Source organism: Porites lutea, chromosome 4 (assembly GCF_958299795.1).
Source record: "Porites lutea chromosome 4, jaPorLute2.1, whole genome shotgun sequence".
NCBI classification, from domain to species: domain Eukaryota; kingdom Metazoa; phylum Cnidaria; class Anthozoa; order Scleractinia; family Poritidae; genus Porites; species Porites lutea.
Genome location: NC_133204.1, coordinates 15,241,583 through 15,255,780, shown reverse-complemented (window position 1 = coordinate 15,255,780; position 14,198 = coordinate 15,241,583). Strand labels below are relative to the sequence as shown.

General features: G+C 38.1%; 1 protein-coding gene across 1 annotated transcript; it reads right to left on the bottom strand.

Annotated features, from left to right (window-relative positions):
* Nucleotides 1–4,379: 4,379 nt before the first annotated feature.
* Nucleotides 4,380–12,204, bottom strand: LOC140932633 (G-protein coupled receptor 157-like). Its single transcript, XM_073382150.1, has 3 exons — nucleotides 11,237–12,204; nucleotides 6,390–6,587; nucleotides 4,380–5,515 (listed from the first exon to the last, which is right to left on the bottom strand). Exons 1-3 carry the CDS (start codon nucleotides 11,918–11,920, stop codon nucleotides 5,279–5,281), a joined length of 1,119 nt encoding a protein of 372 aa, XP_073238251.1. The 5' UTR covers nucleotides 11,921–12,204; the 3' UTR covers nucleotides 4,380–5,278.
* Nucleotides 12,205–14,198: the final 1,994 nt, after the last annotated feature.

Sequence of the window (14,198 nt, the reverse complement as noted above, 5' to 3'; positions counted from 1 at the left end):
TAACTTACTGGTTAGTTAAAGGTTTCTGAAGCTGAGATGTTTTCTACACACCAGGATGGATATTAACTGGGATCGTTGTTATATTTGCCAAGAATCAACAAAAGAAGATTTGAGAAGTCCACTGGTTTAACGGTACAAGCATTAATTTATAGAACGCTCCTTGAAAATGTACTAAAAAGGCTGACGTGCGAAATAGGCATACATGTCAGAGGAACGCAAGAAGAAAAGTGGAGCAGCTTGGAAGGCCGAGGAAGAGGAGAAATTAAATAAATCAAGAGCGTTTGTTGAACTCACTGAGTACATAGCAAATGCAGTGGACAAGGATACACATTTCTTTATACTTGCTGAACTTCATATGAAGCTGTATTCGTTACAAACAAAGGCACACACTTTGCAGTCCTACTATAGTGCCAGTCTTACAAGCTCGTTTGCTGCCACAATCTCCAACTTGCTGTTTCTGATCTGCTTCAACATGCTTTTTTCTCTTTTCTAGTTTGCTTTTTCTAACTTGGACGTAAGATGACAGGATTGATGTCACTTTGCACTTCAGTAACTTGTTTACTACTGTAGTGATTTCAATATGAAACTTAATTGCAACAAGACGGCACAGTCCTCTTTCTTGAATTCTAGTAAATTGTCAAGGAGCGTTCCATAAATAATTGTTCCGTTAAATTAATGGGTTTCTCAGATCCTCTCTTTTCGATTCTCACCCTAGGTAAATATGACAACGATCCCAACTGATTTCCATATTGGTGTGTAGAAACGAGTTTAAACTCAATCATGATAAGACTGAAATCATGCTTACACTGTATCTTGTCGATGTACCGTACTCGTTCACCCTTTAGCGACGTCGTTATGGGTAATGCAAGGCTAAGAACCACCACTAACAAAGCCTGGGAGTAGTATTTTATGACAACTTGCTGTTTGACGCACAAGTCTCAGCATTCTTTTACAGATCATCCTTTCACCAACTCAGGAACTTATCAAAGATAAGAAAGTGTCTCACACAGGAGTCTAGCGAAATTGCAGTGCATGCTTTTATTACATCCAAAACAGACTATTAATTGCAATTCCTTGCTCTATGGTTGTAGGAAAATGCACTTGAAGGAACTTTTAATAATACGTTCAGAACACTGCCCACAGGATCGTTACTCGGACTCGTAAACTTTGCGAACACATCATTTATTTGACCTTCACTGGCTTCCTGTTAGTTATCGTGTTGTATTTAAACTTATTTTGTCAGTTTTCAAATCACTTAATAACCTTCCACCTAGGTCTAGCTATCTAGCGGACAGTCATCGAAGGCCTTCCAGGAACTTGTGGTCCCCATCTCAGCAGCTCTGAGAACAACCTCGAAAACTCACAGGGAAAAGACTTTTTCAGTGTGCCCCCCTAAGCTGTGGAACTCACTACCATTAGCTAGATTTGCGCAAGTCACCATCTTTAGCAAGTTGAAAGAAAGGACTGAGAACATATCTTTTTACGCAATTTTTAGAGAGTAAGTCAATACTTTTGTAAAACGTCTTTAGTATCTGCAGATCATATACCTATACTTATAGAATGTATATTTAGTTTTTTGCATGACTTATTATCATTATATATAAACTTTAAGCCAAAATAATTTTAAAACAGATGAATTCTTGTTTCCTTCTCTTGTTCTTTGTGAATTGCAAATAGATTTCAATATATCTTATTTCATGCTCGAGATATAATTTTTTTTCCTCTTTAACATTGTAAAGCACCATGTGCTCAGGATATGAGCGCTATAGAAAGAAGCTATTTTTACTATTATTAATTTTAACCAGTACGAAAATAAACTCAGTATAGTCATTCATAATCAGCACAAAATGTTAAGAGAAAATGTGGCTTTCGATAACAAATTTATCACCAAGAAGAGCTTAAAACTTCACTTAAACCTGTCGTGATTTGAATTGTACACAATTTCCCCTAAAAAACGGCAATTTATTCTGGTGGATACTTACAGTCCATGAAAAGACACAGCCGCCACCTTGAAAGCTTATTTGGGACTGAATACGCGTCTGAAAACATCTTCCTTGGATTATCCATTTAGTTGACTTGTTTTTTTTCATTGGTTTCAATAATAATACAAGTTCTTTTTTTTTTTCATGTCCTTCTTGTCATTTTCATCAAAATAATGGCAAAAATCAAGGAATTGATATTTTTTTAGCACAGGGCACCCACCATGGTACATCATAATTGCTATATCATTAAGTTGACTTGTTTTAGTCATTGGTTTCAATAACAATCGTATTAATACAGTTTCTTTTTCCATCTACTTTCCTTTTTATGTGATTTTCATCAAAAAATCGCAAAAACCAAGTGATTGCAATTTTCAGCACAGGGCACCCATCATGGAAGGTTGTTGAAGAACTTTAGCGAGCAGTTGCTGCAAATCCTGAAGAGGTAGCTGTGGGCACCGATCCTAATATTGACTAACATGCCCTAAGCTACAACCATGCAAAGTCTGGTGCTTTTGTTCGCTCTGTATAGATCTCGCCAAAATTTTGCACTAAGCCACCTGACTAAGAGGAGTGTTTGCATGAGAGTATGTAAACATGGTTGTGGCGCCAAGATGTTTTGTTTTTCGCGCGCTAATCACGCAAGCACGAATTTGAAAAAGTTTTCGAGTTAAAATCTCGACAAGTTTACTTTATTTACCCATTCCTTCGTCGGCTGAAACTTGGAAAGTCGTTACTAAGGAGGTGTGTCAATTTTTTCGCTTAAGCTGACATTTTATGCGAGAAAAGTCCGTATTTTGGAAAGAATCTTTTTGCAAAACAAGAACTGATTACGCGTGGACGCGTGCAAGACTTCGTGGACAAGACTTTGCGACTGGTAAGAATTTCTCTTTTAGTCAGGGAAAGTTATTTTATAAAAGCAATAGAAAACTTTCCCCTGTGTTTGCATAGCCTGATATAAACACTCGAGGCGTTGGGAGAATTCTCGACAGTTATGCAAACCCGAGACGAACAAACCCTCGACTTCGTCTCGGGTTTGCATAACAGTCTCGAATTCTCCCAACCCCTCTCGTGTTTGTATCAGGCTATGCAAACACGGAAAACGTTTCCTATTGCTTAAATACATGTAAATAGTACCACTCAAAATCTTAAACGTCGATAAAACGGCTTCCAAATGGCTCTAGAGGCGAAGAGACACTAAAAAACAAAACAAAAACACAAGGTAAGTCATTTTTATTTCTATTTTTGTCCAAAAATGTAATTCAGGACGTATTATGTTTATTTTCATACATTTTTTTTATAAATTCAAAGTCCAACGAACTACCACCGTCTGGGCCGCCTGTGGCAATAAGGAGTAAATCAAACTAGCTGCAATCCTCTTGTGATCCCTTTCCATGACTAAAGTAGGTTTAGCATGATTGTCCAGGGGGAAGGTAGTCCTGAAAAAGGACTGTTGTTAACAGTGACTGAAACTGGCGTTTCTACAACCTGTACAGTAGTCATCTTCAGGATCAAGGGGAGGGAGGTGAGGGGAGACTCACTGCCTTCTCCCCTTGCCACCTCCCTCATTGTTTTCTGATTTGACCTCGGTTCTTACACGCTGCTGTAACTCTTACTTTGTGAGCCACAAAATAAAAGACAAACCAAAAAACTGCTAGCTACACAGGCAGACACCCCTGGGAACAAGGTTAAGACAGCCGCCTCCGAGTCTCTGGGAGGAATACTCAGTTCTTTGAATGAAGAATAGCAATTTAAGCAATTACAAAAAAAAAAATAAATTCAACGGACTCGAAACGGTGGCCTCTGGGTAAAATTGTTATTACAACTGCGACGATCATATCTTCCTTTGAAACGTTTATACCTGCAGTTCACATCATCATCTTCATTCTATGTTCCGCTCCTGCCATCGGTAAAGATGAACTCAACAAACTGGCCTGTCCTGATGTCTTGGTCTTTACAGCACAGAGTTAGAAAGTGCATAGTTAATAGCTCCCACCCCTTTTTTCATGCCTTTCTCCCTTTTTCAATTGCAAAATATTATTAAGCATCATACGTTTTTGCAATTACCCCCCCCCCCCTACTATATTTCTCTCTCTTCCCTCTCCTGAACTCCCACCACTAGCATCCCATGCAGAAGTTGTTAGGGCTTGGTCACGTGTGACATGCCCGAAGAACACATGCGTGGGAGGCTATCCCACCTCCAGCCCTTTCCTCTTCAGCCTTTGGTACACCTCCTGTCCCCTATTTTTCTGGGATCCTACCCCCCTGTAGTGTACTCTCCAATAACAATAACTCCAGCGGCGCAGTGCACGAATGGAGGGTCCTGTCTACATTTCTAGAACTTAACACGACTAGGTATTTTCTCTCTTCCTCAAGTGTTTTCTATGCAAGTAATTTGGTGGGACCAGAAACACATGAAACATTAAAGTATGAGGCAAGATTCCAGTGGGCATTTTTACAGAATAGGTTTTATTATTTTATACCATCAAAAGCATTAAAACAGTAAACGTTTTTGGGTTCAACCTATTCAGGTACTATTACAGTTCAAAAACCGTTTGTGATACAAACAAGCACACATTCCCTAGTGTGGCACAGACTAACATAATCTAACATAATCTAACAGACTATTGTCACAGAGTAACACAATCTTATAAACTTTAAAAACATTGCCTGAGGTTAACATTGCTGTTAATAAGCTCAGATTATGTCATTTAAATACAGCTTGCTGTCCTTGATAGGCCATGGCTTCTTCAATGGTATATGTAATTCAATGTACATGTAATGCTCAGGCTACTAATAATACCATCAAAATCGGCACAAAATTTAATAAAAACGTCCAAAAGCATTGCCAGTTTAATTGCCGTTCATTTGCAATGCTATTAAAAACTGCACAAGTTATAACAACCTAAAAAATAATAGCCACCGAAACTGCTCATGATTCACGGTGGCAGATCGAGAGGAGGGGACAGTTGGTCCTTAGTCTTAATATACAGAAGAGCCCTAAATCTCAAGAAAAACTTATTACTTCATGAAGGATGTACAACAGAAATTTGTATAATCCTTAAACCTGTAATAAAGTTTATGTATCCATCTTCTTTTTATGATATTTTTTATTACTAACTTAACAATTAAGGACTGTTTGTCCATTTAGCCTTGCCGGTGATAAAAAAGATCACAAAGTAAAAAAAAGATTGGTCCATTCCAGTGTTTATGTACAGGTTTTAAATGCCCTATGCAGCTGTAAATAGTTGCATTCAAAGTCTCAAGTCTTACTTTAAGCAAGTTTGCATATTACATAATTAATTCATTGATTTAACAGAAATGCAATCCCTAGCTGCTGCTCCATACGTGTTTGAACCAAAGTCTGTTGTTTCATTCAGTGGAAAGTTTGTACTTTCAAACAGTGGATCCTTCTCCAGATAGTTATACCATGGTGTGAACCTCACAACACAGAGTCTGAATTTTTCTCTTATTTGATCAGTCAGTAAGCAAAACAGAACAAAATTGGCAAAGCCTTGGCTGCTGTCCCCAATGCCCTGTAAAAAGATATGTAAGATGGATTTATGCCATCTTAAACCTTTCAATTCCTAATAGTGGCCAAAGTGCAGAAAATTCACAAAAAATTCCACATATCTTTTCAGAGAATCCTATCCTAATAACCTGAGTAAACAGCCAATAATTTATGACACCACCAATAGTTTCCCTGCAAAATGACATCTGAGAAACCATTGCAAACTGATCTGATGACTCAAGAGTTACTACAAGTACCCTGCTGACCTCAGAAAACAGGCGGGTCTTCGTTTTCTAGGTCTTCATTTCTAGACGCCTGAAACCAGGGTCTGGAATTGGATGCACCCCAAATAAATTTTCTAGCAGAATCTCCTCCTCCCCCTGGGGATGCATTTAATTGTACCTTAAACCAATATTATATGAGTGATTGCAATCCTCACAACAAGCAGAAAATGTTAAAAAAATACAGCAGGAGGATAGAGATTTTTTGGTGTCTAAGTCATTTTAAATTAGCAAAATATACAAAAATTGCAGATGGCATCACAAGCATTACAAGGACTGTAGTAAAAGTTTGAGACTCCAGGGGATATTCTAAACTCCAAGCAAAGAACAAGAAAATGAAGGACAATCTGGGATTTTTGAATTTTTGCAAGAGAGTATGGTGGGAACATTTTTTTTAGCTTCAAATACTCTCCTTTTAAATGCCTCCTACCTATTAACCACCCCCCCCCCCCCTGGATCCCTGAAATTGAATAAATGCGCGCCCTGGGCATCTGTTAGTTCATTCAACGAGTTTTCATTAATGAGTATGATTAATGGTGAAATGAAGTCTTGCTTTAATATATTATATAGCTGACAAGCCAACTATAAAAGCATAATGTAATAACTGAGTCTACTTACCTGGAGGAAAACAAGAAACTCTATTGCTGGTGGGTCTTCAGGGTGATAATACAAGAAACGAAAAAATCGTATGGTTCCCCAGATACGCAGCAAAATGAACACCATGGGAATGATGGTCAACTTGCGTTCTGCTCTTTTTATTACTTCTAGAGCCTTTGGTGTGAGAAAATCTCCACCTGGGATGAATCCCAATCTTACCTAAAGGTGAGGTAAAAAAATAAACAAATATATATAGAGTACTAAAGTGTGACGTCATAAAAATGAAATTTCTGAAATTATGGGATTTGTCAGGATACTCTAAAAGAACAACGTCCAAGAGGCCTACTTGCCAAAAATGATCATTTCAGGGCAAATTGTCCCTGAGATCATAGCCCGGTTATACTCAGAAACTCCATACAAACCCTTCTAATTGTTTTTTGGGTTGACCCCAAAAAAATTTAGAAGGGTTTGTATGGAGTTTTCTAAGCATAACTGGGCTACGATCTCAGAGACAATTTGCCCCGAAATGCTCATTTTTGGCAAGTAGGCCTCTTGGACATTGCTCTTTCAGAATATCCTGACAAATCCCATAATTTCAGAAATTTCATTTTTATGATGTCATCACTTTAGTACTCTATTAAGGCAAGAAATTAAGGCTCTTTCAAATGTAGTTTGTCCAGAGCATTCCCAAACAAAACTTTGTTTATTACTCCTTCCTTTATTTCTGGGTATTAATAGAAATGGTCCTGGGCTGCAGACACTGTGAAAATTAAAGGTAATATATTGTTTTGTTTTAGAACCTTCCTTGGTCTTAACCCAGTACTATTTATAATATCCATGTTTGCATTTACTGCAAGTTATCACTAAGACACAAACACAAAAATTGTTTTAAGCAAACATTGAAGATAACAACCTAAATGTAAGAAAGGGCACATTAAAGCTGAGACCTTGTGTGGTTATTGGAGAGCTAATGTAACACTCTTAATTCAATTCAATAATTTATCAGCTACTTTATTTTCCTACCTACAATCACAGACAAAATTAGTTGGGAAGGTTGTACAACTTAACAGTAGTCCGTTTTAATCCTGAAAAAACAGAGTTTTCTCTTTTGCTAAATATCCCTCGTCCCCCCTATTCAATGTTGGGATATAACAGAACAATTGCGCGCACAAACATTAACGTTTTGATCAACATTGGGCCAGGGGTGGGGGGAGGAAGAAAAAGAAGAGGTAAAAAAGGCAACCTTCCCAACACTTTTGACGATGATTGTAAGAGAATAGGAAATCAACTTTAAACGCTTATAAAACTTGTCGCATTTAACATTTGGTTGAGATATCTCGCCCTGGAACTGTACTGATAATGCACTTTCCAAACTATATAAAAAATATAATAAAGGTTATATTTCGGTAAAATCATAAATACATGTAGGAGAATTTTGCATCTGACGCGCGTGACATTTCATAGCGTGACCACAAAATCCACTGGGTGAAATCGCTTTCTTCTAAGAACGCCAGAAGAAAACATTTAAGGCCTTTAATTTTCCTCATGAAGCAAGAGGACGTTTCCTTCGCGTGGACTATGTAGAAGGAATGGCCACAGGTTGTCTGTTTCACCAGATTTAGCGAAAAGTCATGAGGGTATTTTTAAGTAAAAAAATACTATACGATTGCAGTCGTTGTCATGCATCTTTTTCATCAGCAGTATTATTCCTGGTTAACTTTTGCTGTTTCCTATCAGCCAAATGTTTTGAAAGATGTTACAAATAGAAATGGTATAAAGGCTGCCACAATAAAGTTTTTTTTTTCATTCCGGCGGTGTTAAACTATCCTAGAAAAACATGATGTTTGTAGTTGCGAGGGAGGAGTGAGATAAGTGCTGAATTAAAATCTTCTAGACTTTATTTTCGTAAGGCCTGAAGGTAATACGGAACCTCTATAAAAGAGTTTATTCAGCCATGTTCAGAGTTCATATAGAAATTGCTGTGCTACCGTCGCCTGTCAATCATTCAGATAATTTGAGAACAGAAAACAACATGGGTTTCCACATTCCTCCACCACATTACTCCATAAGAAAATGCGAAATATATGCTCAATGAACCAACTTTCAAACAAGAAAAGGGCAAAAACATGTAAACCATGTAAGAATATGGACAGCTTTTGTCGCATTTATGTACGGGGATAAATTTAACAACTGTTTCCCAACATTACTCCATTTAAACAGTGCCCTATAAAGGTCAATTAGCAAAGTTAGTTTAATTTTAACGCTACCCATGGAGTAATGTCGTATTTTACTTAGAATTAAGCTAAAATGTCTATTAAAATTCGTTTGGTTAAGTCCTTGCAAAGCCCCGAACAAGTCAATTCGGCTATTTTGTCGTTAGCGCTACTATAAAGGAATTATTTTCGGCTACGAAAATGGAGTAATGTGGTGTGTGATGACTTTGCGTGTGTTATCCTTTTTAATTAGGTTAACGAAGACAATAGACGCCTTAATCTAAATCAAGAGCGTACTTTGTTCTCGTTTTCTGAAACCAGTTTCGAAAAGCGGTGCCACAAGGGCTTAACTAGAGTTATTCAGCCAGAGAAAGTAGCCTCTAGAATTCAGCAAATTTCCACTCAGCCTCATAGTTTGCTCGCGTGGCAAATGGACATGTGCTGAATGTTGTAAAGAATGGGGAGCTGCTAAGGAATATGTCAGCTGCAATGTAGCGATCCGAATGATTTTTTGGGGAACTGGTGAACGCACTATATCTTGCTTTAACATTTAAAACATATCAGCCTATGCTATAGTCAATAGCTTTCACCGAAAATAATCTTGCATTTGTATTTTGGCTCTTCCTGTGCCCCGGAAAGAGCAATAGTCGTACTTACCGGGTTGCAAAACATGCCGAATATAAACGGGCGTCTGCGCCAAAAATTGTCTTAACAAGGTACGGCAAATATCTTTTTTCAACAGAGTACTGTTTACGAGTGTTTTTTGAAGACGTTTCTACTGACAAAAAGTCGTCGATTTTTGACCTTTTACTGCCACACCCAGAATTTTCAGACAATCACAGACAAAATTAGTTGGGAAGGTTGTACAACTTAACAGTAGTCCGTTTTAATCCTGAAAAAACAGAGTTTTCTCTTTTGCTAAATATCCCTCGTCCCCCCTATTCAATGTTGGGATATAACAGAACAATTGCGCGCACAAACATTAACGTTTTGATCAACATTGGGCCAGGGGTGGGGGGAGGAAGAAAAAGAAGAGGTAAAAAAGGCAACCTTCCCAACACTTTTGACGATGATTGTAGGTACACTTATGTAAATGTCTTACATAGTGTGAAATAAAGAATTGAATTGAATTGAATTGAATCAAAGGGTGGAGAAACCAAAGCATTAGGCTGCATTCATTATGTATAGCACAGGGGGCGGGGGGAGGTGGGGCAGAGGATTTTTTTGGGGAGGTTCTTAGGGGAAAAGGGGGCGATGGTAAAAATCTCTGAAGGAAGGAAGGGCAACAGTAGTGTAGCAGCTGCTCATAAGGTCTCTCGCAAGTGGTCGCAGGAAACAATGACATGTCATTCTTTCAATTGTTTTAGTATTGTTTGGGGTCAGAGAAACGCACCATTGGTGACTTCTCTTCCAAGCAGCTGCTACATGACCCAAACGCTGATTTTTTTTAGATGCCTGCATTGAAAGATTAAGTATTTGTATCATTATTATGACTCATTTTCATAGTCCTAATAATATATTATTACCATTCCCTGGTAAAAGGAAAACAACTTAAACCAAGGTAAATTTTGACAATTTTGACCTGATACATAACAAATTTTATATTCATTTTTGTTTCTCTTGGTGATGCATTATGCTCTATAGCTGGTAATTTGGTCTTAAAAATAGTGAATTAACTTCCTTTTCCTTTTCGGAGAGATTTGTATTTCACTAAAATGTAAAGTACGTGGACCTTTCTTCAGAGATAGGCTGACTTGCAATTCCCTTTTCTTTTTCTGCTGATCAGGCCATTCAATATCTTTTAGCACCAGTTCAGAGTTGCATAGCTTTTCAAATGCCTTTTTGTTGGCTTTTTTTTTGTTTGCTTTCTTTTCAAGCACTTGGGCTTGTTCTTTGCTAGTCTAGGTCCCAAGTTTAACCAATCTCGGAATCATTGCATTTCATCATTGAATCTACATGTAAGCTGCCACATGATGGCCCTGGTATGCAAATATTTCCCTGTGAGGCACAGCTAGCTTTAATCTGTAACAACTTTCTTTAATTTACACTTTACACCAGAAATACTAAAATCTGTGAACCAAGAGGAGGGGATGTCAAAAAATTCTGTATGATGTGGGGGGATATTTAAAAATTTTGCCCTTTAAAAAAATATCCTTTGCGTGTATTGTTTTTTAACCATAACAATGTTTCGGCTAGCCATACCAGCCTTCTTCAGGTTCACAGATGTTACTGTTCCTACATAAGTTCAGTAACAGCGGTAAACCTGAAGTAGGCTGGTATATATGGCCAGCCAAAATATTTGTTATGGTTAAAAAACAATACATGTTGTTCTGAATCAGCTTTGCAGTAGTCTTTGGACTTCTCGTTCTTGGTTCTTTATATTTTGGCTGATTAAATCTCTTTTCTAGAGATCCAACGTTTACAACAAGCAGGATCTTCGTCAACGGTTTTTGTAGTCAATTTAATCCTTTATAATGAATGCAGCCGGCAATGTAGCCTTAGTCAAATTTTTAAAGTACTGCATTGTAACTCCCCGCATTGTAACTTCTCTTTTCTCCTAGTGAATAATAAATTAGTTTAGAAGTGTAAACAGGAAGTGAAAGGGGCATGAGAGGCTGGATCAGGAAATTAAAGGTCTAGGTTTCTTGAACATACCTCTCGTCTGATCTGCAGTATGACCAACAAATAAAACTTGAAGATGCAAATATATGACATGATCTCCCAGCCTTTTCCTGTAACGAACATCCACATGACAACTTCCCACCATTTCTGATTTTCCGAAATCCAGCACCATCCAGAAGTGAGAACATTTCTGGAAAATCCATATGCGCCCATTGTGAACGCGATAGTTCCTATCAAGATAGGAATTCCCCACCCTATGAGGTGAAGTAACTGCATAATTCGCCTTTCATATTCGGCGGAGATCTTTCTGCAGATAGTCAGGTAAAAGTAAAACGACAAATTCAAAGTCCACATGAAGGAAGACAAAATCGCCACATTCGTAACTAGTGACTGCATTCTGCATATCTCGTTGTCTGAAGACGGGTTATAAATCCCGATAATGTTAAAGAGAGCCACGGAGAAATCACCGATGGATATGAACATGATCATTCTGCGAGAGTTTGTTCTTAAATCAGGCCACATAATGAAAGTAATGATGATCAAAAGTGCTCCGATTAGCGACAATGAAGCAGCCGTGGTTGTGAAGATCTTATTAAGGTTCGACTCTGCAATTTCTGTTTGACGGCCATATGTTATAGAATAACGATTACTCGGACCCGTTACTACAGACTCCATGTTAAAGCCTCGACCTTCGCTCAAATTGAAATCGCGCAACATACTCAATCTGTAGCTGTGTTTCTTAGCCCTCAAAGTCCCGTGATTCTCATCAGTCGATGGGAAGCCGTCTACGTGACCTGCAGGTATAATCCGATATAATATTTCCAAGGATCGAAAACAGTTTCAGGTAGATGAAGCTCGCATTAAACTGGCAAAGTGAAAGGAAATAGTAGTGACGATACGGTAGTTTATAACCCTGTCGAAGCAAAAACTAAGTGTATTTGCATTCTGTTTCAGAGAGGCCTCGATAATGGGGCGATCTTCGATTTCGCTACAAGCAGAGGCCAACCACTAGACATGTAACATCACGAGGTCATCGTATAAGACCACACCCTCTCAACACCCACTTAGGTCACACAATAACGCGTTACGCATATGTCACGCAAAACTGCTATAGCCTGTGTAGACATTAAGCTACACATAAAGCGCCCGTTATGAAGGCTAAAAAAATGCAATTTTTCGTATTTTTCTTTCAAAAAACGACTACCGTAGATCGATATTTCAAGCAAAACTGCAAAGTTTCATAAGGACTCGTCGCAAACTAATGGCGCGGGGGGTACTCCCTTATATAAACCATATACATATGCGCCGCCCCGGCCAAAGGGTATGGTTTTTGCGCAGTTCTGATCTGAGAACGGGTATAGACAGGAGCCCATAATGGTATAGACTTTGCCCATTTTGGTCTGGAATCGGGTATGGTTTTAGAGGAAACTACGTGAGTGTATGAACATATTTATCGTCTCAATTCCCTTAGAAATGAATAAGAAAGAAAGAGAAACATTGATTTGTTGGCTTTTAATCTAATTAAGGATGAAATAATTTCTTAGGGGCCAGGACTGAAAAAGGGTATGGATTTTGGAAGCCACGTCTGAAAACGGGCGTGGAGAATGGCATTTTTTTGGTATGAAATTCTCGGCTTGCACTGTCACACAGTGAAAAATAAAAATGCAAACCATTCAATACAGAAGGACTAGAATCTAGGAAATGAAAACAGATAAAAATACAAAAACCCTTGCCAAGAATTAGGTCTGTGAAATATTTCAAATGCGAGATATCGGGAAAAACGGTTTACCTAAATTTATAAAGCTTTGTATGGAAACGCCATGTTGGTGTCCCTTTCAGGAACACCAATATGGCCGCCGGATACTAACAGAAACATCTGTTTTCGAGATTTCCTACTAATACGTGAATTCTTCACTTTAGGAACTCATAAAGATTACAGTAATATTTATTCTGAGACAAGGAATGTTTAGATTGCAAAATCTCCTAAAATCGGTAATGTTTTTAACCCACGTAAGAGCTTTCCCGGCCGCCAGCTAAATGCAGCGTCACGCAAAAGCCTGGAAATTCAAGCGTCCTCTCTCGCAAAACGAAGAACCCTTTCGAACCAAAAAGTTGTTTATGTAAATGTGTTTAGGTACCTCAATACCTCGTGAAAGTAGAAACTCAGAAGAATCGATAGTTTCTTAGTTTGATTTTTGGTGACGTCACGTGCAACCCAAGAATAGGGTCGGGCACACCCCCACCAAGTTTATCTACAGGTCAGTGAAAGCCCTCTGCAGTACAATTCATTAGCTGCATACTTGCCCACAACTAAGAGAATAGATGCAAAGCAAGTGTGCAACTTAAGCAGTATAATTCATTGAATAAACAGAAATGCAATCGCCTGCTCCATAAGAGTTTAAACTGAAGTCTGATGTCACATTCAGAGGAAATTTTTTACTCTCAAACAGTGGATCCTTCTCCTGATACTGATACCATAGTGTAAACCGCACACAACAAAGTCTGATTTTTTTTCTGATGTGATCATTGAGTAAGCAAAAGAGAGAAAAAATTTGCAAAGCCTTGACTGGTGTCCCCAACGCCCTGAAAAGAAGTAACATAAAAGGACCAAGTCAGTGCAAAATACTTATTAATACATGTATAAGATTGATTTATGCCATCTCAAACCTTTTCCATTCTTGGGACAAAGTGAAGAAAATTCACAGAATTTCCAAATTTCTTTTAAAAAATCCTTAGCCTGAGGAAATAGCCAATAATTTATGATGCCACCAATGGTTTCCCTGCGAAATGACACCTGAGACATCAGCGCAGAAATTACATACTGATTTGACGTCCCAGATTCAGTCAAAAAGGAGTTCTCATTAATGATGAGAATGATTAATATAATTGAAATAAAGCCTATCCCCTTCATCGCCATAGAACCAACTTTCATAACATAATATATGAATGTAATTGCGTCTACATGTACTTACTTGAAGGAAAACAAGAAAGTCTA